This window comes from Myotis lucifugus, unplaced genomic scaffold (genome assembly GCF_000147115.1).
Source record: "Myotis lucifugus unplaced genomic scaffold, Myoluc2.0 scaffold_51, whole genome shotgun sequence".
Classification (NCBI taxonomy): domain Eukaryota; kingdom Metazoa; phylum Chordata; class Mammalia; order Chiroptera; family Vespertilionidae; genus Myotis; species Myotis lucifugus.
In genome coordinates, this window is record NW_005871099.1 from 5,493,252 (window position 1) to 5,520,054 (window position 26,803).

Genomic DNA, 26,803 nt, shown 5'->3' on the forward strand with positions numbered 1-26,803 from the left:
GTATAGTGGAGCAAGTTAAATCATTTGAGAGAATAATTAAATCAAAACAAAGGTCTCTTTAGTAACCAAGCAACAATACTTCTAAATTGTACTCGACTACTGAATCAGCAAAACAGCATACTCATTGGAAAATGAGAATGCTCAGTAGCTTTTTGGCTCATTCAGCTCAGTTTCTGATAAAGTCCTCCATGGATCATATATTCCTAAAACAAGACTTAGCTTTTGGAGGAAAGATGTCTGTCAGTTGCTGCTTCATTCACCGTTAGCCCCAACTTCCCCATTTATGACATCGGCACATCTGTCTCTCTTGATGTCATTTGGCTATCCCAAAGCCCTGGAGCATCTCCCAGTCCTGGAGTGGTTGCAGGGGGAGTGAGCAGGGGAGCAGCAGGGCTTCGGGAAGACATAATGGTAGCATCTGTTGCCACAACTCCACAAGTGAGAAAGGGCATGAAGACTGCAGGGCAGCCCCTGGTCCCCACCGTGGCATCTGAAGGGATGCTTCAGGAGAGCTACTGCAGAGTTTCAGGCCTGTTTGGGAAGGTGGGGTCCTTCCATAAATAAACAGAATGCATTTGTTTATAAATAGAATGTACTACAGGATAGTAGGTTATCAAGAAACTTGTAATCAGAAATATGAGGAAGAGCAGAACTCAGTCTATTTAGGAACATTTTCTCAGGATGAGAAAGTAGACTTTAGCACCTTAATTTATTTTGCAACTCACATGTACTTGCTTCATAAGCTATCTGGATTAGCTAAAGAAGAGGAGATAGATGTTCAATTAAAAAGTCTTCCCTGGGACAGGCTGACAGGTACTCCATGTTGCACTCTTTCTTCCTGTCTGAAACACTGAGAAAAAATTGAGTTCTATTTAAAAATCTAACCAAACTATAAGTAATAACAAGGCTAAGAGGTTAGAACAGAATATATTTCTGGGATGAGAGATGAAGCATTCTAATTAAATTTTAAAGAACAGGGGTCAAGAAAGAGAGCCCTATTTGTTTATAACACTGTAAATGAATACTCTACGGGGTCATTTGTTGTCTTATGGGAGCTTGCTATAAGAGGTTCCACATGAAAGAATAATGAAAAGCAATTGATGTAGGCTACTAAGGGGCCTGCATTGAAAGGGCAAATGAACAAAGTTTCTCATCTTACCTAATAATAGACAAACATGGTAATTGACTATACCTTCGCTACGCCTCCCATTGGCTAATCAGTGAGATATGCAAATTAACTGCCAACAAAGATGGCGGCCGGCAGCCACTGAGCTGGAATGAGCAGGAGGCTTGCTTGCTCCAGTGATGGAGGAAGCCAACGTTCCCCGCCTGCCATGGCCTGCTCTAAGCTACACTCAAAGCAACAAAGTTTCAATTATAGAAGATATATAAACCCCAGATACCTGCTTTCAGCCAGCCTGGGCATGGAGCTGGAGCCTTGGGTTGCCCCTGGTGATGGAGGAGGCCAAGCCCTGGCTGGCTCTGAGCTTCACTCCAGGCTACAAAGTTTCAATTATAGAAGGTAAATAAATCCCAGAAAAAAAAAGAAAAAAAGGAGAGGCTGGGAGCTTCTGTCGCTGGGGAGGCCTGGCCAACCTGAAAACGGCCTTCAGCCCTTCACCCAGACTGGCCAGGCACCCCAGTGGGGACCCCCCACCCTGAAGGGGGTGCGACCAGCCTGCAAACACCCATCAGCCCCTCACCCAGCCCGGCCAGGCACCCCAGTGGGGACCCCCACCCTGAAGGGCAAACCAGCCGGCCCCCGCCCATGCACCAGGCCTCTATCCTATATAATAAAAGAGTAATATGCAAACTGACCCTAACAGCAGGAAGAATGGGAATGACTAGTCACTATGACACACACTGACCACCAGGGGGAAGACACTCAATGCAGGAGCTGCCCCCTGGTGGTCAGTCTGCTCCCACAGGGGGAACTCTGCTCAGCCACAAGCCAGGCTGATGGCTGCCAGTACAGCGGTGGTGGTGGGAGCCTCTCCCGCCTCCTCAGCAGCACTAAGGATGTCAGCCTGCAGCTTAGGCCTGCTCCCTGCTGGCAAGTGGACATCCCCTGAGGGCTCCCGGGCTGCCAGAGGGATGTCTGATTGCCAGCTTAGGCCCAATCCCCCGGGGAGCGGGCCTAAACCAGTAGGTGTCATCCCCCGAGGGGTCCCAGGCTGCAAGAGGGCACAGGCCAGGCTGAGGGACACCTCCCCGCCCCTCCCCACCCCCCCGTGGACAAATTTTTGTGCACAGGGCCTCTAGTATTTTATAAAAGGTACTCATATTCATTGGAAACTTTGCACAATGCCTGCCAGAATGACCATGAAGTATTATTACCTATGTTCACATAATTGAGCTTCCCTTATTAATATTTTTAAGACTTAAAAGGCTATTTTTATCCTATTGTAAGCTAAGAAAAATATCAGTGGCAATAATAACTATATAATTTATGTACAGCAATCGATAAATACCTTTTAAAAATACAAAACATAATCACATACTAGAAATTATGTTCTAGGTTAGGAATAATATTTGAAGAATTAGGACTACTTAGAATATTTGCTACAAGAGACATCTTGTCTACTTGTTAAAAGTAAGAAAAATTTGTTTATAAGCTATATACCACCAGCATTTTATGTGCTCTATTTCTGTTATTCTTGTAATAATTTTAATATTTAATGTTATGTCTTATTAAATGAATTTTTGTAAATTACCATAAATCTTTTCTAGAATTAGTTAACAAATCACTTAAATTTGTAATAGATATTTCTGTTACCTTCATTCAAGAAATATGCATATAATAATCTTGACTGAGCGCAATATGCATGCCTGACACTATGTAGGCATTGGGGATTCAGAGATAAACAAGTAGTAGTTTTTGCTGCCAGGAAGCTAATTGTCTAACTATTTATCTTAACTAGTGAAACTCCTAAGAATAAAATCTCACTGTAAGGAAAGAAATTAAACAAAGGGAGAGACCATTATTCACAAATTTAATAAATTATGAAGTTTAGTGAAGGACAGCAGCTAACCATATAAACTTTTTTTATATACTAGGTTTTTATACACACTAGTCTCATGGGATTGGCAATAGTAACAACACTAGGGAAAGGTGGAATCTTTTCAATTCAATGGAATGTCTTTTGTCCCAATCACAACTTTTGATGCCCTTGCCAATTCTCCATGGTAACTCCTCCCCTAACTCTAGCTGCTCAATACCTCTCCTCATTAATGAAATCACACAGGAGGTACTCCTGTACTCTCCGGGATTAAATTTAGAGTGAATAAATTTCAGTCAATATGTTAGCAAAATTTTTTCTTTAATATTACAATGAAAAAGTGTTTTTTTAAAATATGTTTTTACTGATATTTTAGAGAGAAGGGAAGGAAGAGAAGATAGAAACATCGATGGCAGAGAAACATAGATTGGCTGCCTCCTGCATGCCTCTTAGTGGGGATCAAACCCGAAACCTGGGCATATGCCCTGACCCAGAATCAAACCAGTGATGTCTATGGTGCATGGGACGACGCTCAATCCATTAAGCTTTGCCAGCTGGGCAAAAACCTTTTTTATATGTTAGAGAGATTTCAGACATGAGCAAGCAGAGAGGAAGTATTAATGGTTGAAGTGCCCCGGAAGCATTTTTGTCCTGCTCATCAAGCCCAGTTCTTAGTAGTTCTGATCTCATCCCTTCAGGGTGCCTGGGATGAAAAAAGGTTGGCAGGTCCTTGGCACTGGACACTGTACTCCTCTAGGCTGGTGTCTGCTGGCTCCCTTGGGAAATATAAATGGAGGTTGACCCCCTGGAGAACCCATCCTACAGCCTACTGAGCATTGTGCCCTCTACCCTCACCTTTCATAATTTAGAATGTGCCCTATCAATGCAAAGGTTTTTCTACCTGCCTTCTCTGCTTTCTTGTATGAGCAAAGGCAGGCCCCTGACATCTCCCCCATCTTTAATTCAAATATATCTTTCATACTTTTCCTCCACTGTGCCATATCTGTTTAAACACAAATGACTCTTTTGGTAGTATGTACTTAAATTTTTATATATGTACATGGTAACCCTTTCAAATTTTAAAAATGAAATAACAGTATTGGAGCTCCCTCCATGTGTAAACCATTGTGTGAGGCTCTGCAGCAGATAGAGTGAAGAACAGGAGTGGTTCCTGGATTCAAACACACTTGTATTGCAGTGGAGGAGCTAAAGTCAGACAGGGGGAACCAAGGTGGTGAACTCAGTATGCGGATCTGAAAATCCTGAACTGCAATATTGATTTTTAAAATTATTTCCCCCTAAAATATTTAAAGATTTCTGACAGAAGTATGTCATTTAAATGAATCTTACTAGCTATTTTTCTAAGAGAAATGATTAATTATCACAATAAATGGATTTTAAAAAAACACATATTTGTTTTCAAAGCTGGCATTCTTAGTCAGGGGACCTTCAAAGCATTTAACCTTCAAAGCATATCAAGTCTCTCTGAAATGATATGCAAAATTTTGGAGGTGTATGAAAATGTGCATTTTTCTAGCAATGGAGATCATAGAAAAGGAGATTCTTGCCCTAACCGGTTTGGCTCAGTGGATAGAGCATCAGCCTGCGGACTCAAGAGTCCCAGGTTCGATTCTGGTCAAGGGCATGTACCTTAGTTGCGGGCACATCCCCAGTAGGGAGTATGCAGGAGGCAGCTAATCGATGTTTCTCTCTCATGGATGTTTTTGACTCTCTATCCCTCTCCCTTCCTCTCTGTAAAAAATCAATAAAATATATTTTTTAAAAAAGGAGATTCTTAATTTGAAAAAAAGTTAAAGACCTATTGACATGCTTGCTCTAAATACATATGCAGTCTGTCAAACCTTTATGAAGTTCTTAATGAACATTTTGTTGTCATTTTGAAAAAGTGTATGCTTATCATCTTCCCACTGTGAAAAGACATATGCACTAGGGGGTAGATGTGGGAACTGAAGGAGAAAACATAGTTAAACTACTACAATGTAAGTATCTTGTAGGAATTTGGAGATGCTCTGCTCTTCTTATCATAATTAACGAACAGGTTGTTGTAGTGCAGAAAGACAGCATGAAGCCATAGGGAGAGAATCTGTGAACTTAATGCTCTTTTTTTTTAGTAGCAAAATCATTTTTTTTTCAAGAATAGACTTTTATGGGCATAAAATAATGTAGATTTAGTAAAAATGTACAGACATAGACAATGCCACCCATTTGGAAAACCATGAACATAAGGGTGTGAATTGATGAAGAATTAAGCTTATTTCTGAACATACTGGTAAGCTAACAGATGAACCTTACTTAAGAGCAGAACTATTAAAAAATACCAATTAAAAAAAGATCAGAGAATATTACAGAAGTATTTTGTAACTCTTCTACATGCTCTGATTAAAACACTTTATTATAAAAATCTTTCTCACAACCAGTACCTAGATGGCTTAGTAGATATAGTGCTTATCAAAAGAGAACAAGTCCTCATGGATTCAGACACACATTAATGTTTAGCTTTTCTACAACCCAAGTATATAATTCTCAATTTAGCTTCAATAAATAGCACCTCCACCTCAAGGAAGAGGAGTCCTGACTCCTGCATGTCCAGAGGATAGTTTTTCCATTGCTTTCTACAGCTTTGGAAAGGAGGGTGTTGGGGGAGGAGGAGGGAAAGGAGCCACCAGAAGCTACAAAAGACAAGGAGAGACCCTCTGCTAGAGGCTTTGGAGGGAGTGTGGCCTAGCTGACACCTTGAATTTGGACTTCCAGCCTGCAGAACTTCGAGAGAATAAAACTGTTTAAGCCACAGGGTTTGTGGTCACTTTTTGAGGAGCTCTAGGAATCAGATACCGCTATTAACTCCTCCATACATGTGCAAGTCCTCAGCTTTCCACAGTGCTCCAGAACCCAGAGTCTGCTAGCCTGGAGCCAGAGAATCTTCTCTCAACACACAAAAGGACTAGGTTTTCCTGCCCGAGTCTGGCACAGCCTTGTAAACCTGTAAAGGCTAAGAGGATGGGCTCTGGAGCCAGTCTGCCTGGGTTCGATTCCAGTTCTGTTATTTATAATGTGACTCGAAGTGAATCACTGAGTCTCTCTAGGTCTCCGTTTTCCCATCTGTACAACAGAGATAATGATATTACCTTCTTCATAGAATCCTTGTGAGGATTATGTGAGTTAATCTTTGAAATGTCTAAATCCATGGTCGGCAAACTGCGGCTCCAGAGCCACATGCAGCTCTTTGGCCCCTTGAGTGTGGCTCTTCCTAAGCCTTAGGAGTACCCTGAGTAAGTTAATAACAATGTACCTACCTATATAGTTTAAGTTCAAAAAATTTGGCTCTCAAAAGAAATTTCAATCGTTGTACTGTTGATATTTGGCTCTGTTGACTAATAAGTTTGCTGACCACTGGTCTAAATTATACCTGACACTTGGTATATTGTCCATAACTGTTATCTATGATCATTACTACAATATTATTATTGTGTGATAACTGCTATCATTCCTGGGTTTCACCACAAAGGCCTCCTCATGTTGGCAGGATACAAGTTGAGCCGTGCTCATGCACTGAAGAGCACCAGTAAATGAGCAAGGTTTTCCTGTGAAGAGAACTTGCTGCTCTGCAGGGTGGAGACTGCATTCAACAAGACCATCTTTACCTTTGTCCTTGCAACAGTTATCAGCTGTCCCTGACGTAATGAGCACAGCCTGCCCTCAGAGCTAAAGGCCACCTGAAGTGTGTCTGTTTTTTCTGATCAGATGGTGAGTCACTATTTTAGGTTTCCAGGGCTGTGATAACCAAGTACCACAAACTGGGTGCTAAGAACAACAGAAATGTATACTCTCACAGCTCTGGAGGCTGGAGTCTGCAATCCAGGTGTCAGCAGGTAGGTTCTAAGGTTCTGAGGCAGAATCTGTTGCACGCCTGTCTTAGATTCTGATGGCTGCCCGCAAGTGCTCGCATGCCTGAGCTTGTGACAAGGCAGCTCCTGCCTCTCCCTCCATGGCCACATGACCTTCTTCCCTGCCTGTGCCTGTGTCTCCATTCTCTTATAAGGACACCAGTCATATAGGACTAGAAATGCGAACATCTGCAAACAAACATCTGCAAGGACCCTGTTTCCAAATAACATCACACAACATATATATTTTGTTAGTCCTCACTTGAGAATATTTTTTCCATTGACGTTTTAGAGAGAGTGTAAGGGAGGAAAGGAGGAAGAGAGAAAGAGAGAGATACACACATTGAGGTGAGAGACACATTGGTTGCCCCCTGAACACACCCTGACCAGGGTCAGGCAACCCAGGTATGTGCTCTTGACCAGGAATCGAACCTGTGGGCCGATGCACTAACCACTGGGAAACACAGCAGGCCAGTGCTCAACATATCTTTTTGGGGGACATAATTCAACCCACAACTGTCACCACGTCTAAATGAAGCAAAACAGAAAATCTAGCAACAAGTCACCAAAAATTTCACAGATTTGTTAAAAATATTATCTTTCCTGGAGAGTTTTCACACAACTAAGAAAGGCTTGTTTAAAATTAGTAGCTTTAAAAAGTCTTCCAAAGAGAGATTTCTATGATGAGACTCTGACAATGAGTTTTAAATGTGTGTTTATGTTATATCATCATTGGATACAGACCTATGGTTACCCCTTCACTAAATTATCTCATTTTCTTTATTAGCTTTATCCCTTTTATTTTTTAAAATATATAGAGGGGAAAGATAAACTGTATGAGCACAGATCTTTGAAGATACAGACAGAGTTCAATATGTTAATTAAATTAAAGATTCTAAAGATTGCTTCTCCCTCCTATTTCTGTTTCACACATGCCTGCTGCCCACAGAATATATTCAGCTGTTGGCCTAGCACTCACAGGATTTTCTGGTCAGGCCTCATTTTCTCATTTAAGTATGTATCCAAATGCTTACTATGTGTCATGTACGTATTTTTTACAGAAACATTTGCTTCTACCAGTTTGGGCTAATTATTTTCTTATAATTTCAGCTCAAGCTTTCTCCCCACTGCCTTCTACTCATCCTCTCTACCCTTCCTTCACGTTCCTGCTTAAGGCAATGGCTGCACCTTCTGCTTTTACCTTCATGTGCTTCCATCCCTCAATCTTATTCTTAACTAGGTTATCAATTTATAAATTGCAAAAACCATCAGTCATGCCTCTGTGACTGCAGCCTGTCACCGTGTCTTGTATTCAGCTAGTGCTCAAAATATATTTACCATCGATCATTAACTCTTTGGTTCACCTCAGATTACAATTCATTATTTCTGAAGGACTGTAATTTGCCAGGAAAAATAATGATTGCATTTAGTAATCTGCATCTAAGCTTAGTTCATATTAGTCTTACCAAACTGAGGGGCTTACAGAAGTTTTATTCTTTTTGTATAATATTTAGAACTACCGCTATTGAGAACTTAGTGCCCTCGTTGCTGTTTTTAAGCTCTTTAAATACATTTGTCTCATTTTATTGCTATAGTAACCTTTTGTACTAAGCATAATTATCTCTATTTTACAGATGAGGAAATTGAAGCTTAGTGAAATTAACTTTTCCAATGTCATGCTTGCTGGTAAATGGAGAATAGGAGCCTAGGTCTGTCTGCCCCCAACTGTTGTGTTCTTAGCCAGAGTTTCCATAATTCTCCCATCATACAAATCTTGTAGACAACTTAAAAACAGAGTCTTAGCCTCCACTCTAGAGATTCTGAATCAACATCTCTGGGGAGGAGGCTGGGAATCTGCATTTTGACAAGCACCCTAGGGGATTTCTATGATCAAACAAATTTAGGAAACACTCAGCAACATGATATGTCTTACCAATACTCATAAGAAGTCCCTGTGTTGAATGCTTTGCCGAGATAGTGTGGATGAGATCACATAAATGGTCCTTGAGATTCAAACCTACAAGAGAAACAATGCTCACAGACCCAGTTCCCTCTGGCCTGCACACCACAAAGATACCCAGGGTCTAGGGTTGACCTTGCACTTGCCAGGGCCTCAGGAACATGGGTGTGTGACTTCTGATGCCTTAGAACAGCGGTTCTCAACCTGTGGGTCGCGACCCTTTGGGGGTCGAACAACCCTTTCACAGGGGTCGCCTAAGACCATTGGAAAACACATATATAATTACATATTGTTTTTGTGATTAATCACTATGCTTTAATTATGTTCAATGTGTAACAATGAAAATACATCCTGCATATCAGATATTTACATTATGATTCATAACAGTAGCAAAATTACAGTTATGAAGTAGCAACGAAAATAATTTTATGGTTGGGGGTCACCACAACATGAGGAACTGTATTAAAGGGTCGTGGCATTAGGAAGGTTGAGAACCACTGCCTTAGAAGGACCCACCCTTGGTTTAATGCTCTACTGTACCCAGTTTGAAGTTATTTATACTTTCATAACTAGGGGTCCTGAATTTTCATTTTGTACCAGGCTTTGCATAGTATGTAGCCAGCCCTGCTCAGGAACTTGACACAGCAGAAACTCCAGCCCATGAGATACAAGAGGAGAACCAGAGGAGAAACTTGGGGGTGGTTTTGCTATGCTGGAGAAGTGCTGCTTGGTGTCCATGGGTGGAGAAAAAAGGGGAGGAAAGAGTTAATGTAGCAGACCTGAAGGCTTATCCTGGAGAGGCCCATTTTTGAGGCTGGCCAGGGCCTGGCATTGGGAAACTCAGAATCTAGCAAGGTAAATGGAATAACTAGTAAGAGTGCCTCACTGTACCTAAACTGTTGGTACACACATGCGATTTGTGCTTTTCTTTTGGGAGTCTGGAATTTGGGTGGTGCTACTCTAGAATGACAACCAATGAAACAACAGCGGAATGCAGAGTTCTGGCTCCTCGGTGCTCTGGTTCTTCCCCAGAGGAGAGGTGCTAGCAGAGAGGACGGGTCTGTCCTAAGTTCTTTGTGGCTTTTTGGGTGAAAAAACATGAAAAGATTCTGAAAACACCAGCACAAAAGGCCACATTCTCAAATTTATTACTGGACTCTCTTACTACATATATATAGACTTGTTCTGAATTGAGGATTAGTTCATCATCAATGTTTTGAAGGGGAAGTGGAATTTGCCACTCTAAAATATGCCTTACTTATTTGGGCTGATTATTTTTAAGAAATAGCAGAAGTTACTCTTTTGTACGAGACCCAGATACACTGAGTGACTTGTCAAAATGGTATACATGTTTTTAAACTTTATTTTTCTCCTGCTAATCTGTCCCATGTCAATTTGATTATTAGTCTGGCCAGAAGGCCTTATTGGGTAGAGGAAATTATCCCTCCCCAACATTGGAGTTAAGTAAGCCAGAAGAGTTAAAATAGTTTAGGAGTTTTCTCAGAAATAGAAAATCCTAAGAATTGATGTTTCAAACTGAGACACTTTTGTTGGTTTTTCTTATTGTATCAACCAAACTGGTAATTCACTGATTTGTAGAGTCATAAGTCTGGGTTTAACACTGCCCACTAAAATATAACTGTTTTCAGATGTGAGATGGCCACCTAAGGCCCAGGATGGGATCAATAGCTCATTCTCTTTACTCAGCCCCCAAGAGTAGCTGTAAAGTTTTCTTCATTACAGATGCTACCCTGAACTATGGCCTTATTTCCTACAGATGTTCAAGACCCAAGCAACTTCTTATTGCTGTCATCAGCATAAGCCAGAAAAATTGTCAGTTCTCTAGGCAAAGAAATACCCAAACTTAATTCTGGTACATCAAACTATCATCATACTTAAACAATAATACATGTACTTTTCTATGTATAAATTTATGAATAAAAACATGTAAGTCAAGAAATAAAATAAATCAGAGTATCTTCTTAGCTCTAATTCTTGGGTCATGTTCTCTTTTCACAAATTCAAGGTTATTTAATAAAAATTTATTTATTTTTAAATAAAAAAGTGCTAACTTTTTGCTTTCTGGTGTTTTTTTTGTTTTGTTTTGTTTTGTTTTTGTATGGAGAAAATGAGGCGCCCACCTGATTTGGCTCAGTGGATAGAGCGTTGGCCTGCGGACTGAAGAGTTCTGGGTTCAATTCCGGTCAAGGGCACATGCCCGGGTTGCAGGTTCGATCCCCAGCAGTAGGCGTGCAGGAGGCAGCCGATCAGTGATTCTCTCTCATCATTGATGTTTCCAATGTTTCTCTCTCTCTCTCTCTCTCTCTCCCTCTCCCTCTCCCTCTCCCTCTCCCTCTCCCTCTCCCTTCCTCTCTGAAATCAATAAGAATATATTTTTAAAATAATGAGGCAGTCAGGGCTAACTTAGTATCTTTGGTCAAACCGTAAGAGTAAACCAAGTACCCAATGAAAAGGAGGTTATCTCACAGTGATCTTAACTTTTTGAGTCAGTTACATATCATCTTAGGCATGACAATGGGAAAGAAAACCAGAGTGGAATATTTGAGACATACGTCTGGTCACAAGTGTGGTGAAAACCAGTGAAACATTTCTGTTAAGTAACAGGCCAGATTATAAATTCAAGTCCTAATTTGCCTCCTATTCAGTATAATTGAATTAAATTCTGAAGGTCTAAATACCTTCAGATTGGGATAATCTACTAGAATTGAATTAAGGAACACTGAGAGCATCAGGCATAGAAATCACAGAGATTGAGCCATTCCATTATCTGAAGCTTGAGTATGTCAAGAAAAACTCTGAACAGAAGAGGAACACATAGACTCTTAATGAGCAAAGGCTCTCTCCTTCAAAAGACCAAGGTATCCTTGCTGAGTCTGATTTTTCTATCCATACTTAAGGATTGAGAGATTCTTGATTAAATACTGGCCTAGCAACTGGCATTTCCCCCCTAACAGGCAGCTTGAAGCTATTCATTTACTTTAAGACTACTGACTCTTAGATTGGTTTAAAGATAAAATATAAGAATAGGAGAAGGGAGTCCCCCCACTTTAAAAAAATTTTTGTCTTTCCATCTAGCTCCAAGGAGCAGTTTCCCATGCCAATGGGTGGATACAAATTCAAATGCACTGCTTTCTATGCACACACCTGGTGAGTCTTGAATTAGGATTTGTTTTAATGATAGTAACACAAATCTTACATAACATTTGCAATAGTTTAGTACAATTTGTTTTTTATCTGAATGACTGTAGTAAAATTGCCACTGTCAGAAAACCTCAAGAAGAAGCTATCTTTAAAGTTTTCTCCTACAAAGTTCCTGTGTTTCCAAGGCCTGCATGTAGTTAGGATTGTGAAAAGAAGGTTTATGAAAAGCCAAGTAGGTATCATAAAATAGGTGAACTGGAACACGGTTTTAATTATGCCAGAGTGAGGCAGTTTACAGCTCACAACTCAGCACCCTAACAATAGGTTTGAAGTACTGACTAATTGTAATTTTGTCAGTAATGACCTTGAGCCATGGGTAAACAGAATGTGCATCTGTCTGCTTGGATCTCTGAAGGGCCAGGGAGGGGGTTAATGTAATTTAGATTAAACAATGAATTCTATAAATTTAATACTTTGAGTGCATCTTAATTTAGAAATGCCAGAGAAAATATAAAACCTCAGAAAAAGAGGTCTTTTTTGAATCCTTAATATGAAGATAATCATCGGATTCAAGGGATTTGCAAGGTATAAAGGAATAAAAGTTTTCATTTGATTCAGATGACTAAATGTGCAAAAACTTTGAGGTTAAAAATAGTTGTGCATATAAATCAAGTGGTAGCTCCTTTCTTGGACTCTGATAGCAATTATTGTCTGTGCAAGTTTTCTGCAATTTATCATGAAGAGCCTTGTGGTACTGCCCCCATTGTTAGTCTGAAATGCTTATTTAAGTCTTTTGTGGTTATTTAACCATTCTTATTCAATTAATGAACTCACATTTGAGTGTCTCAGTGTGGCATGCCCTGCTCCTGGAACTAGGATTACTTGAGTTCCCATTTACTGCTGAGGGGTGAGGGCAAAACTAATGCAAACCAATAAAAAAACAGGTTGTTGTGTAATATATCATTTATCTGGTCTTTGTCCCAAGTTTCTGGGATGGAGCTTCTAGACTCTGGAAATTTCCTGAGTGATAGGAGTGTTTTTGTTATTCACGGTGGGCCCCTAAATCCCACACCTAAATTCATACTAATGAGGTGACTTCTGGTGGACTCCTAGTTACTCTCAAGTTGGGGGCTGGCCCTGCCAGAAAAAACAACCATGGATTAGAGGGTTGGGGCTTTGAACCTCCAGACATCAGCCTGATCTCCAGGGAGGAGAAAGAAGAAAGGATAGAGATTGAATTCAATCACAGGGTGAACGATTTATTCAATCATGGCTAATAATAAAACCCCAATAAAAACTCTGGACACAAAAGCTCGGGTGAGCTTCTCTGGTTAGTGACACCCATTGACGTGCTGGGAGGGTGACATGGAAACTCCGTGTCCTCACCCTTTGCCTCTGCATTCATCTAGTCCTGATTTGCATCCTTTAAAACTTTAATCTTAAGTATTGCGTTTTCCTCAGTTCCATGGGTCATTCTAGTGAATTATTGATCCTGAAGAGATAACGGGAACTTGCAAATTTGTAACACTTGATCAGAGAAGCAGGTGGCCTAGGGACCCCTGGCCCCCTCAAACTTGTGGACTGTGTCTAAAGTGAAGACAGTCTTATTAGGGACTGTGAAATCTGTGCTGACTCTGGGCAGTCAATGTCAGCATTGCAGAGATAATTTCAGCTAGCCATAAGTTCTATGAAGAAAGTAAAAAGAGCAGTGGTCAGGCATGGGTGGCTATGTTAGCTAAGTGGGCAAGGAAGGCTTCTTAGAAGAATTAACATTGAAGCTGACACCTGAAGCTCAGGTGAGGCTCAGGGGAGAACGTTCCAGACAGAAGAAACCACAAGCAAAAGTTCATAAGGTGGCAACAATAGCATGTTGGAGACATGAGACCCGTGGGGGTGGGGCTGGGCTGAAAAAGCTAGGGATGACTGGTGGGTGGGAAAGATCATATGCAGTCTTATAGCATGTGGTAAGGAGTTTGCATTTTCAGCATATGGAAAGCTATTGGACGGTTATAAGTCAAAAGTGCTGTATTCTCATTGATAGTTTTGAAGTCACTTTGGATACTAGTTGGAAAACAATTAAAATGGTGAACATGGAGTTTAGTCTGAAGTCTTTATGCCTTAATTGCCACCTTTCCTGTAGGCTCCCTGAGGGCAGCAAATGTAGTTTGTGCTTATTTATAGTCACACGGGGCCTCAGATCAATGTTGAGCATACACAGAGAAGGTACTATACACCGTACATCTAGGCTGAAATATAAGTATGCACGGAGAAAGAATGCACACAGTTTGAATCCTGCTGTTTGGGGATTTTTACATTTGTTTTTATTTGTGTGTTGATAGTTGATTTCACCTGGGGCAACTCTTTCCTACCTAAGCATAGTTTCTCCTGGTCTCACGTGATACAACAGAGACTGCATTTGTCTGTGAAAAGTTACAGCAATTATGCCACCAATGTAACTGTCTCTGACCACAGTCTTGCAGTCAGTGTTGGTGATTATAACTGCATGTGTCTGTCACCTCGCCTTCATCCATTAGCATACTCTGAACTGCAAACTTGTATCACTCCTTGGCTTTATATAATTTCCCTGTTCTGCTCTTAGCAGCATCAGAACCAAACTTGAATTCTGAAAATCTGTTGTTTTTTTTTCAGGAAGCTTAATAATCTACTTGTATCTCACAGTAGCTTTTATACACAAAAAAGGTAAATCGGGGACTTGTTCTGACAGCTTGTTATAGGCCAGTGATGGCGAACCTATGACACCCGTGTCAGAGGTGACACGCGAACTCATTTTTTTGGTTGATTTTTCTTTGTTAAATGGCATTTAAATATATAAAATAAATATCAAAAATATAAGTCTTTGTTTTACTATGGTGGCAAATATCAAAAAATTTCTATATGTGACATGGCACCAGAGTTAAGTTAGGGTTCTTCAAAATGCTGACACGCCGAGCTCAAAAGGTTCGCCATCACTGTCATAGGGTATGGTTATGCAGGTTGACTTGAGAAAGCAGGAGCAGGGGTTAGATCCAGCCTGAAGTCCGCTCCCCAGGCTGACAAAACTAATAGGTCTGCAGAGAAGGGGGTTCATATTCTAAGTATTCCCAGGCTCCCTATGTTCTGGGAGACCCTGGCCAAGTGGACAGTCAATGCAGTACAACTTTCTACACCTGCTGTATCTGTCATGCTGCGGCATTATTATCAATGCTCAGAATCATGACCCGAGGACACGCAATTTTACCAATTCACCAATCTTTTGTTTAAATTGAGATTTGGCTTCATTTGTAAGTATAACAGACTGCATACAACTGACAGAGCCCTGACCATGTGTAAGGAATGTGGGAAATCAGTCTTTACAAGAACAAACTCAGTGATATAGTTATGATTATTCTTCTTTGCAGCTGAGGGAAGGTTGTGGGTGGAAGTGGAAGCCAGAGAGCTTAAGGAATTTGTCCAAAGGCATGTGGTTAGCGAGGGAGTTTGGGTTTTGGACCCAGGTGAGTGTGACTCCAAAGTCTAAGCAGTTCACTATGCTGCTCTCTAACTTTGCCCCTCAACTATGGTCCACTGGCTTGCAGCAGCAGCAGCAGCGGCAGCATCTAAGTCCTGGCCTAGACTTCCGTCTGCACTTTATGAAGGTCCCCAGGTAATCTCCTACTCCACTTGGTTGACATTTTCACTTTTAAGAAGATGGAAACTGATCCGGGATGGGGGCCATGTCCTGGTTTTCTCTGTGAAGGCTGGTAGGTTGAATTAGATTCCTGGAGCTGATTCTGAAATAGGTTAGAATCTGTTTCACCCAGTATTCTTCTTGGTTCCAAGTGTGCTCCACACCAGGAACTCTTAGAACCAACAGAACAAGCCCCACTCTCTTTTGCAAAGAATTCAGAGCAATCCCTTGGAAAATTCAGTGAGAAACCCAATTATGGGGATTCAATTTACAGAAGAAAGTCCCTCCTGTATCTGGGATCCTGTCACTTCTGTAGAGTGCCAAGTTCAGGGAAGGGTCAGGCACCCAGGGAGGGAACAAAGAGAAGGCAAGGCTCACTCAGCCAGACAGATGTCCTCTGAGGGATGCAATGTTTCCTCTGCATACAAGGTGAGGAAGTCAGTCACACACACACAAATGCCAGATCTATGGTAAGAGAGAAGCACCTTTTCCCCCTAAACTGTAACTAATTTACTTCCCATTTCCACAGTGAATTTTCAGCCAGAGTTGCATGGCCAAGTTATCCAAAAGAGCGGATTCTTTCTGGGAGTTGTCCATTTCTCCTAATTGTCTAAAGGCACTCTGGGCCCTAGCCGGTTTGGCTCAGTGGATAGAGTGTCGGCCTTGGGACTAAGGAGTCCCAGGTTCGATTCCGGTCAAGGGCATGTACCTTGGTTGCAGGCACATCCCCAGTAGGGGGTGTGCAGGAGGCATCTGATTGATGCTTCTCTCATCGATGTTTCTGACTCTCTATCCTTCTCCCTTCCTCTCTGTAAAAAATCAATAAAATATATTAAAAAAATAAAAATAAATAAAAAATAAAGGCACTCTGGGGCCTGGGAGACCAAAGTGAAGGTTCCCTCCTCTCACCTCTGCTGCCTTTGAGATTGCAACTGCCCTCAGATGTGCCCAGAGGCTCCATCCTTTAATGGAAATCAGCCTAGGTTTTGATCCTGAAAATTTCACTATTTCTGCTTATTCTCAAAGCTATTCCTACTTTTCAGTCAGTAGTAGCCCACGGCAATAGCAGCAGACACTGGGACATTAAGAAAAAAATAGCAGTTAATGGTTTCTACACATCATCCTATTTTTTTCCTGTCTTCTACTATCAACCAATAAAAAGTGTCTATAAGTATAAGTAAAAACAAAACAAAATAGACACACACAAAAACAGAAGCCACCAACTTTCTGCCATTGGCCCCTCATCATACAGTTACAGGCTTTCTATCAGGGTTTCCAGATGGTCGCTCTCACCGTGGGGTTAGATGAAGACCTCATTACTGCATTGCTCAGCTGTTGATAGGCAGGGACCCAGGTCGGAGTTCCAGGTCAAATCTCCCATTTTAGGTCTCAACATTCATTTGGCCACTAAAGATGAGGCTCATATCATATGAACTCTCTCTCCATGTGCTCTGCCATAAACCATCTGGGAGATCCTGCCTGGTCACTTAACCTGCACAGACCCAAGTTCCCTGCCTGTGAAGTGAGAAGTCTGAACTGCTTGATCTCTATGGCTTTAGGACATTGGGATTCTCTGTTCCTGCTTTTAGCTATACTTGAGGCAAGTAGGCACAGCTACATTTTGTGGGAAGGAACGGGGAAAGGAAAAGAAATTATTACTGAGGATGATGAAATTTTATCCACTCCAGGACTGGCTCTGCAACCACACAGGCCTTCTGGCCCCACCTCTGAAACTGATGGGCAAACCACCTAGTAATCCTGTTTCTACTTTTGCATTGGTACACTCAAGTCAAAGAGGTCACCGCATGCAGCTGTACATAAAGCGCTGGGCCCTTTCCCTTTTGACAAGCCAACTATCTGCCCTTCGCTGGAGCCCAGGGAATGTCCTCTTCTCCACAATCAAAATCATTCCTGAGCCCAGGTGGGTGGCTGCCCCTCTGTCCTGATCCCATCCTTGCTGTCCGCACTGACTGTGCTTCACACAGATGCTCTCGGGAAGACAGTGTGGCCTCTGTGTGCCGCTGGGTACATCCTCTGGAGGAGGATAGTCATTTGCAGCCCTCTGGGAATGTCTTCTCTGTGAAGAAATGCCGTGTGGATACAATCATGGCCTGTCTTTCTTGGTAAGGGAACTGCTTGTTATGGTCTTGGTTTGTAAAGTCTTGCAGTAAAGACAACATGGCCTTTATATTACCCTAGCACCTAAGATTATATTCCCAAAGAACCAGTGTCCACTTTCATTTGGATAAAACGCCATTCCATCTCTACTTTTCTATGCCCGGCTTTGCCTCTGCTGAAGGTTCCTGAACTGAATGTGTTATCTGCTTCCCTTTCTCTCTGGGCGTCTCAGAGTCAGCCCTGCAGCTCTAAGAGACTGAATTGGCATAGAAACCTCCAGCATGGCTCACATGCTCTGCCTTCTGCCTGGACAGCCAAGGCAGGTTGCTGGCAGGGACTCAGAAATCCTTGAGTAACACATTTTTCCTGAATGATTTCTACCCAGGTGTATGGCAAACACATGCTTTCATAGTGAACTTGCTCCTAACTAATTGCTTCAAGTCCCTATATCCCTACAGGAGATATGGGAAATCTTTACCTCATATGGCTTAAGAATAGAGCAATTATCTAGCAAATACTTTACTTCTATAATTAATTATACACACCATATATAGTCTGAATAAGACTTCTACCTCCAAAACCCAAAATATGTCTTTTGTGAACTAATTCCATAAAAGTTGAGCTGCCCCTTCCAAGAATGATTATATATTTAAATTTGAAAATAGATTCTACTCTATCAGTGATTTTGAACCTCTAAATCAGGGGTCCTCAAACTTTTTAAACAGGGGGCCAGTTAACTGTCCCTCAGACCATTGGAGGGCCGGACTATAGTTTAAAAAAAAACTATGAACAAATTCCTATGCACACTGCACATATCTTATTTTGAAGTAAAAAAAACAAAACGGGAACAAATACAATATTTATATTTGCATGTGGCCCGCGGGCCGTAGTTTGAGGACCCCTGGTCTAAATAGTTCTTTTGTTTCTTTCTAGGTGTAGACACGTGATTTAAGAGGGGATTTGTAATTTTACTGCATTTTTTTTTTATCATAGTTAACCATCCATCACCAGTCACACTTTTAGCTTCATTTAGAATGGAGGTTTTCCATTTGAAAGTATTTGAAAAAAAAAAAAGGCATTTCACAGCACTATGTAGGAAATGCAGCAGACTTGAGTGGAACTCAATGATTTTCTTTAGCATTTTGATTATATAGGCCTACGAGTTCAGATGAATCAAAGTAAAAATGAAAGTCAGCAGGCATGATGAAATGAACCGAAACCACCGAAATGCTTGGTCGGAGCCCACAAAAATTGTTTCATTCTCTGAGACTGGGGGATAGTACCGGGACCTAATTCAAGAGACAGCTTCCGGGGCTGTCATCACTCAACAGCTCAAACAGAGAGAGACATTTTTCAATAATAGATTTAGGTTTTTAAACTGTAGCTTTGCATAGACTTCAGTAAATCACAGTAAGCTAATTTCCACAAACAAGAGATAAATGCACTATACCACTTTTTAAATGATAAAAACTGGACTTTATTCCCCACAACATTCATGCTGTATAGATAAATGGATGTGAGTGGGTGTGAGGGGTGCAGGCATAAAACCCAAGTGACATTTTTTTAAACCAATCTGATCAGCAATTGACTCCTGGAAGACAGTGGAAGCAGGGAAACAACCCTGCCCTGAGTGGAAAGAGCCGCTTATGCTCTCTGCAGTCATCCCTCCTGGAGCCTTCTGGAGGCTGCAAGGGTGTGTAGAAATTTGTTGTGTAAATGACATTTTAAAAGAAATACTTTTTTCATTTGTAAACAGAGAGGCTAATATTTACCTTATGCACCTCAGGGGTGGGATGCTCTCTATCCAAGGAAATCATACATTTGTAAATACTGGAAAATGCTATGATGTGGAGCACTCATCATTAGTGTATCCATGTTAGAGCATCTGTAAAGTGAAGGTGGGCATTAAAACTGCTGACTGCTACTTGGCAATTCAGGTACGAGGTATAACATTCTCAGCTGTCTGCAGGAAAGGAAGTCTCTCTCTCTCTCTCTCTCTCTCTCTCAGACACAAAAGTATTCTACTAATTACAATTAAATATTGGCTGTGCTTTTATTTTCACAGAGTATCAGGTAAAACACAGATCAAATCTCTGAAGCTGAGCACTATGAGAATACTGAAACGGTGTAGTGTCGATGAATCAGATAGCTCTTTGTCTTATCAACTGTCCTCAAAATGCCTATAAGAACAAAAGCCTTGGGAAAGAAATGCAAATGTACTGCCCATCATACTTTACCTGTCCTCTCTTTCTAAATATAAAGTCTACCTGAAATATACTGGTTATCACTTCTTTCTTGAGTATCAATTGCAATAATTTTACATTACAAAATCTAATATTAAATCATAAAACATTTCGTGTTTTCCAATATTTTTTCATGTATATTTCTTAAAATGTGGTTTGAACTTCTTTCTCTTTTCTTTTTAGCAGAAAATTTTTTAAATTTTATTTTTTATTAATTTCTTTTAACATTCAATATTATTTTGTACTAGTTTTAGGTGTATGGCATAGTGGTTAGGCATTATATACTTTACAAAATGTTCCCCCTGGAATTTCCAGTACCCACCTGGTACCATACATGTAAAGTACTATAGTGTGACTATTTTGTAACTACCAATTTGTACTTCTCAATCCCGTCACCTTTTTCACCCAGTCCTCCAACTACCCTACCCTGACAGCATGGATGGACCTAGAAGATATGATGCTAAGTGAAATAAATTAGTCAGAGAAAGACAAACACTGCGTAGTTACCACTTATATGTGGAATCTAAGGAACAATATAAATGAACAAACAAAACAGAAACAGACTCATAGATATAATGAACTTCTTTTTCTTATCCCCCAGAGTACCTAGTAAAGTGCTAGAAAGACAGCAGACACATAATAAATTATTCCTGAGGACTGATTTAATTGATTAAGAGAAAACAAGCTACTCAACTGGTAATATACTCCCACATATACTATTTAACGTAGCTATCACCTTCACTTTAAGAACGGTAACAAAAGTTTGCAGAAGTGGGTTTTTTATAACTATACTGAGTTAATCAATTACTTAATAGAAACCCTTTCCTAATTCAAAGCTAACTACAGAATTAGAACTGATAAGTGTGAAATATTTTACCTATATATAAATGAGTAATTGTGACATAAAGAAAATTATTTTCATTAGATAATATGTAAGAACCTGTCTGTTTTATTTATTATTATTTTTTTATTGACTTTAGAGAGAGAGGAAGGGAAAGAGGGAGGGTTGGAGAGATGCGGGGGAGGGGGGGAGAGGTGAGAAACAATGAATCATTTGCCTCTCACACACGCCCTGCCCAGAGATTGAACCTACAACCTAGTCATGTGCCCTGACTGGGAATTGAACCTCGACCTTTCAGTGCACAGAATGATACTCTAACCAAATGAGCCAGATGGGCCAGGGCTGAGAGTGAAACTATACTCCATCTCTCAAAATTTCTGTTTAAAAATGCACATTTATTATTATTTTATGTCAATACTTTTTCTTAAACAGTTGAAACTAAATTCCTTATTGCACAGTTCTACTAAGCCAGACTAGACAAATGAAATATTGTTGCTTAATAAATGCATGATAAAGCTCTTTTGACCAGTCCCCATTTTATATGTAGTTCTTTCATTTTCTCCAGGTAAGAAGAGAAAAATCAGTTCCAACTCCATCTCTCTTTTGTATCAGGAACACTGCCTTGTTTAATTGCAGACAGCCTTGATTTACTAAGTAGTAAACAGTTAACATGAATCATTACATTCCTTAGGACACCTCTCTGAGTGGCCGCAATAGTTTATTGCATCGAGTAGGTCTGATTCTCCCTTGATTTATGGACGTGGTGATAATATTCCATCTCACAGAATGCTTTGCTAGGAGGGATCCAGATGCAGGCACTGAAATCTTTATGGCCTCCCCAGGAAGAGCTGGGACGCAGGTGGTATTTTCATTGCCACAGCCAAGCAAATGGGGAGTTTGCCTGAGGTGTCCTGGCAAGTCAGTTATTCAGGGAACAGATCTAGGTCTCCTGATTCCTCACACACAATCACACACACATAGAACTCCCAGGGGACAGACAAGAAGAGGGGAAAATGACATGCAGGATGCTCCTTGCAGAATCCTCATAGCAAAATGTCACCCTTTTCCTCTGACGGCACGTGAAGCACACTGAAGGGTATAAGACAACATAAAATCCTAATGGTGCCCTAATTAGGTGGGATCATCATTCTAACTCCCAGCCTCCCACAGTAGAAGCCAGCAGCCCCCAATTCCTCTCTGTGGTACCAAATCCGGAAAGCTAGACATAGTGACAGAAAACATCTTTGGCTTACAAGAGACTATCAAGCTTTGATGATGATGAAATTTGATAGCAATAATGTCAAGCTTTACATGACCATAATCCAAGTTTACAGTGATACATGAAACCATAATGCTACTATTTATATCACCATCAACCCAGTTTATGGTGCTATCAATAGTCCTGCTAATGGCATTAACAGCAGCACTCAGTGGAATCACAGCTGTTGAGTGCTGCTTTTATGCTATTAGCATCATTGCTATTTACATATCACCATAAACTTAGGTAGTCAAAGTTGTTAGATATGAATGTACAAGGAAGATGGATATGCCCTGATCTAGGCTCCTTGGACTGAAGACTTTATGCTGTCTCCTCTTCTATGTGTTACGTTCTATCTAGCTCTCCACTGGACTGTTTGCATTGTCAGATGTTTCTGTAGGAGTTAGAGAAGAGCAGTCTGTTTTCTGCCATGCTCTGATTTTTTGAGAAACACTATAGAAAATTGCCAAGAAAGTGAAAGCCCCAGCTGCTGGGCAAACTTACTGTCTCCTTGGCAGCGCAGGGGGCCCACACTCAGTTTTGCTTCTGAGCCTTGCCGGTTGGTGTCTCCAACCACCACCTGGTTCACCGGCAGGTGATCTTTGTAGGATAAGAAACCAGCATCCTTCCTCCTGAATCACATGGAAAGAGAAAAGGATCAGGAGGCTGAGTCAGAAACATGTATTTTCTGATCATCGCATAGGTTGTCTAATAATTGACCACATTCCGATAAATGTTCAGAAGTTCACTAAGTAGAACCACAGTAAGAGAGTTGTTTTCTCTCTTCCATCTGGTGATGTCGCAGTGCATTGCTCAGAAGCAACTGTGACATTTTCACCTTCTGGAAAACAGAAGTGACACCCCAGTTTCCAGAGTCACAACCAATATGCTGCATGTTATTCTGGGTCAAGAGCAGAGGACCATGCTGCTTGAAGAGTTTGCTGTTGTCATGGAATCAAGTCAACCTTATCTCTGACATAATACATAAAACAAAAATCCATTTAAAACAAAGCACCGCTTGGTCCACTTAATTGCTTTGAAGTAGTTGCTTCCCAGGCTTTCTTTCCTGCTGTGCATTAGCTAAATAAGGGACATGTTTTTTTTGTCCCTTTATCTCTTGTTGTTTATTTTAACAACTGAGTTTATGGGAAGTTTCCAACATAGAGCTGGTGCCCACTAAGTATCTATTTCCAATATAATGAGGAGTGGAGCTTCAGTTTGGTTTTCCTCTTAGATTCCTTCTCCTGTTTACTATATACTTACCTTGTTTCAGGTCTCCTAACTCTATCCCATACCTTCCCTAAATTAGGGAAGAGAACAAGGCTAGTTGCAAAGTACTGATTCTGGGATGGAGCACAGACATCCAGGAGACATTCTTGGGAATGGACCCCAGGTAAATTAATGTACAGCACAGATTTCATTCACCTTACTAGGAAATCCCTCTATGGTGCTGCTGAGATTGAGGGATCCCCTCATTTAAGGCTGGATGGATGGTAGGTACAAATTAGTATAAAGTCATTCCAAAAATTTACCTTTTCGCATGCTTTATTGCACTGTTCAGTCTGCATGTAAATAACGATTTTGAAATTGTACATACAGCTGATCACAGAAAAATGAAAGATAGCTTAATAATTAGGTTAGATATTTACTATTTACATTTCTTGGTAAATAATGCAGAGAATTGCGTTGAACCAACTTGGAAGCCTGCCCTTTAAATGCTATGCTGTTAGAAGCTGTTATTTATCCCTCTGACCTTCTAGAATGTCAGAGAACACACGCTCCCTCATGTATCAGTACACATAGAAACCCAGGAAAGAGTCACAGAATTTAGCCAGTGGGACTCAAACAAAAGTATTTTACAGTGCCTTAAGTATTTCATTGCTTTCAAATTTCCAAAATAAAGGTTATTTTAAAAAATTGTTTATCAGCCCTAACTGTGGCTCAGTTGGTTGGCACATTGTCTCATACATCAAGAGGTGGTAGGTTCAACTCCTGGTCAGGGCACATACCTAGATTGTGGGTTTGATCCCTGGGAGGCAACCTATCAATGTTAATCTCTCACATTGATGTTTCTCTCCTTTCCTATCTCTCTCTAAAAAAACACAAACACAAAACAAACAAACAAAAAAACTTGTTAAAAAATTGTATATCAAATCATAAGTAAGACCACCCAGAAAGCACTGTGATTCTTACTGACACTGTAGCTAAAATGACCAGACCTCAAATATCTCAGTGGAATCTTTTGCAAACCCAACTTCTTCTATTTAAACTTCCATCAATTAAAATCATGTCAGAGAAGGAACAAAACCTTTGACTTTAAATATGATACTTAATGCTTCTTGAAGGAACAAAACAAATGAACATACTCTTTAACAACATACTGTAATCTGACAACCGACTAGAAATGATGTTGTGTATTCACTCCTATGGAACTTCAGGCTGAGATTCTCTACAAGTTCATTATCACTAAGATTTACATGACTCTAAACCACGGTTTCACAAAGTCGCAAGAACCATTTATCTTGTTGCCCCTACTCTTATGACCCATGAGCTAAGCATGATTTTTACATTTTAAAAGGTTGAAAAAAATAAAAAGCAGAATAATATTTTGTCATGTGAAAATTGCATGAAATTGAAAGTCAGTGCCCATAAAAATGTTTTAATGAAATATAGTCACAACATACATCGTCAACATGCCTCCTGTTGAGTACTTGTGACACAGTTTATATGGCTCTCAAAGCCTAAAATGTTTATTATCTGGTCCTTTATCTAAAAAGGTTGTCAACTCCTGCTCTAAATAACCACTCTCCATCTCATTCCTTTGGGGATTTATTGAGCAAATATTACACAAATATTCCACTAACTATCGTGGTAGGAAACTGTCATATTAGAGACACCAGAATATCTCTGAGGTGGGGAAAGAAACCATTTAAACCACATTTATTTAATCCAACACTGAGAAATAACTTAAGCTTATTAATAAGTAACTTTTCTATTGGTTTTGTACTCTGTGACAGGCAGCCACATGTCACTTTTGGTACAACACATGTCTATTCTGAAAGAAAACTGGGTGCTCTACAACCTGCCTTCAGAAGATTCTCATTATTTAGCTGTCCTAGGAACTAGATGATAGTATGGCTATACTAATCTTCTATGTATATAAACGGCTAATATGCTAAGTGTCCAACCAGTCACTATGATGCACAATAACCACTAGGGGGCAGACGCTCAATGCAGGAGCTGCTGTGACATGCACTGGCTATTTACAGAGAAATGGCACCACGGACCTGGCACCCACAAAGCAACACTCAGCTTCCCCCAAGTGGGACACAGGCCCCACCACCACCCAGGAGCAACAGCCAACCAAATCTCTGCTGATGCTGCCGAGACCTCATGGCGCAAACTATGGCCCACAGCCCAGCCCAGCAACGGTGGCTGTGGGTGCCAGGTAGCAAGGCCTTGCTTCCTATCCCTAGCGACTAGTCTTGTAGTTTCTTCATCCCAGGAACATGACTTGCTTTATAGCCAGGTGGAAACATTTTACACTATAACCAAATGTTTGTGAAATGTTTTCCCATGCCTCATCTCATTTGATCCTCACAGAAGTCCTGGAGCAGCTAGATAGGAGACTCGGTAGAATCCTATTTTCTTTTCATTAGCTGGAAAATGGAGATTTAGAAACTTGACCTGAATGAAAAGAAGAAATGGTGGACCTTGAAAATGACTTCAGGTTTTTTCACTGCACAGAATATAGTCAAACCCTGCTGCAGTTAAATATTTTACCCTTTGTTCTCCCTGCGTGATCTACAATAATCTGCTTCGTGTTGATATTTACTGCTGTGTTGCTGACAATTACCTGAAAGAGGAGTTGAGATGCTTCACAGGGCTGGAAAAGGTTTAGCTAAATCAGAAAGCAGGTCTAATTAAGCAAGTTTATTCTATATCTACAAAAGGCTAAGTTGACTCGTGCATGCGCGATATATATAAAGCTCTCGCTAGTGCCAATCGCACATGTGTGTTTCAATCTGTCATTGTCGATCGTGAATTTGGTTGACACTTCTATTACAGAGAAAGGGCGAATAGCGATATTAAAATATTTCTTATAATTAATTTCCTTTCAATGTGCAAAAATTCGTGTACTGGGCCACTAGTACAGATAACAATGAATGTAAACTGTAATTTTTAAAAAAAGATGGTATGGCGAATTTTTTTATTCTTATCCGAGGATATGTTTATTGATTTTAGAGACAGATTTTAGAAAGGAGAGAGGGAGAAAGACGGAAACACTGATTGGCTTCCTCTGGTATGCATCCTGACTAGTGATCAAACGCACAACCTAGGTATGTGCCTGACCAGGAATTGAACTCACAAGCAACCTTTTGGTGTATGGGATGACGTTCCAATTAACCGAGTTACCTGGCCATGGCAATGGTATGGCTAATTTTATAAAAGATCTCCGAATGGGAGACTCTCCATGATATTCTGTAATACACATAGAATCAGTATGTGTTCTTTTGTGCCTGACTCCTTTTACTTGACCTTACATCTGTGAGATTCTTCCATGCCATTTATTCAAAAAATATTTTACATTAAAATTGTGCTTTTTAAAACAAATATGTTTTAAATGATTTGAGAGAGAGAGAGAGAGAG

General features: G+C 40.5%; 1 protein-coding gene across 1 annotated transcript in view; it reads right to left on the bottom strand.

Moving 5' to 3' along the window:
* The window catches only part of CNTNAP2 (contactin associated protein like 2), a 1,215,871-nt gene that overhangs the window by 265,418 nt on the left and 923,650 nt on the right, over positions 1–26,803 (bottom strand). Inside the window, exon 15 of the mRNA XM_006088715.3 lies at positions 22,658–22,785. Coding sequence (XP_006088777.1) covers positions 22,658–22,785 — 128 coding nt within the window. The remainder of the gene's footprint in view (positions 1–22,657; positions 22,786–26,803) is intronic.